Genomic DNA, 1413 nt, shown 5'->3' with positions numbered 1-1413 from the left:
ATAAGATGACTAGCAGTGCGACATCTGTCATCTTTTAATCATTCTTTCGTCGACTATATTCTTTCATTAAAAGGTATTTTTATAACAATTTAGTCGTTTTTTAGTCATCTTTTAAAGATGAGCACTTTGTGCTCTCTGGATTGATTATTCGTCCACTTCTTATGGCTTTAAATTTAAAAGCTTATAGTAGATCTGGGCTGCTTTATGTTTCATGATGCACGGAATGTAATCTTGGGCTTACGATGACAACGATTTCGAATATTGTATTTCTGATGCAGCGACGAGGTGCCTCAGAAACTTCACTCCTCACAAGATATTATTAAAGACTTGACATCCTTACAGAAGTTTGGGTTTACGTTGAATTCATTTGTGAATATTGAAGTAATTAAGAGTTAAAAACTGATAACATATTGTTAATAAACTAATTTTATGATATATTAGTTTAGTAAACGTATTTATGCATTTAGAACTCAATAGTATTCGATTTTTCTTTAAAATTATGATTTTAGTGATTTATCGTCAAAGTTTGATTATCAACAGAGATGATAACTGCAGAGAAAAAATTGTAATACTTCTGCAATATAAAGAATATTATAACTTTACAAATATGCATATTTATTTATGGAACATTTATGTAATAAAAAAATCATGAATTTAATAATGTATGAGCCAAATATTTATCTTATTAATAGCAAATTTATATCAATTGTCGATAATGTCAGCGTTCTACAATTATCTCCGGGCCCTTAAGGCCCTTTTTATACTCCCGCCGCCGAAAATTTGCCTAGGGTTGATGGTCTTTAATAGTATTTTGTCGATGTTTCCACCGACATATCGTCTTAAATCGAATTTTCTAGCAGTTAAACCGTGCACGTGCAACAAGTGATATCGTATATATATATATTTCATATATATATCATATATATTCATATATATCATATATATTCAAAAAGAAAGAAGAAACGCGCGTACTTGCAGAGATACAAGTACTACAAGAAAAGATTCTTAGCTCATGTGTTTTAGAAAAAGAAGCTAAAAAGCGTCGATATACGTGAAGCGGAAAAGCACGTGGAAGCCAGGAAGACGAATTAATTGATTGAATTGATAGACAAGGAATTTTTCAACGGAATTCTTCAACTTGAAAAATGGCAAAATACATACCCATGATGGATGGTAAAATTGGATATATAAAACGCTATGTTAACAATTCCAAAGATAAAGATAAGGATGTGAAAGAAACTATAAAACTTTGTGGTATAAGCTTTTCAAAACTGAAGACAAAGATGACAAGCTTAACTACAGATGGAAAAGTAAATATTTTGTATTGTTTTATATATTTTTTTATAGAGATAATATTATCTTTAATTTTATTATTATTATTATTATTAGGCGTTAGGAACTCGAAAGCTCATT

General features: G+C 29.7%; 1 protein-coding gene across 1 annotated transcript in view; it reads left to right on the top strand.

The window, feature by feature from the left end:
- Positions 1-1166: 1166 nt before the first annotated feature.
- LOC108756655 (inactive peptidyl-prolyl cis-trans isomerase FKBP6-like) overlaps positions 1167-1413 on the top strand; it is a 2024-nt gene continuing 1777 nt past the window's right edge. Inside the window, exon 1 of the mRNA XM_018500644.1 lies at positions 1167-1310. Within this exon, the coding sequence (XP_018356146.1) occupies positions 1167-1310 (144 nt within the window). The remainder of the gene's footprint in view (positions 1311-1413) is intronic.

This window comes from Trachymyrmex septentrionalis, unplaced genomic scaffold (genome assembly GCF_001594115.1).
Source record: "Trachymyrmex septentrionalis isolate Tsep2-gDNA-1 unplaced genomic scaffold, Tsep1.0 scaffold13, whole genome shotgun sequence".
Lineage (NCBI taxonomy): Eukaryota > Metazoa > Arthropoda > Insecta > Hymenoptera > Formicidae > Trachymyrmex > Trachymyrmex septentrionalis.
The sequence above is the reverse complement of the archived record's forward strand: the minus strand, read 5'-3'. Positions and strand labels throughout refer to the sequence as shown.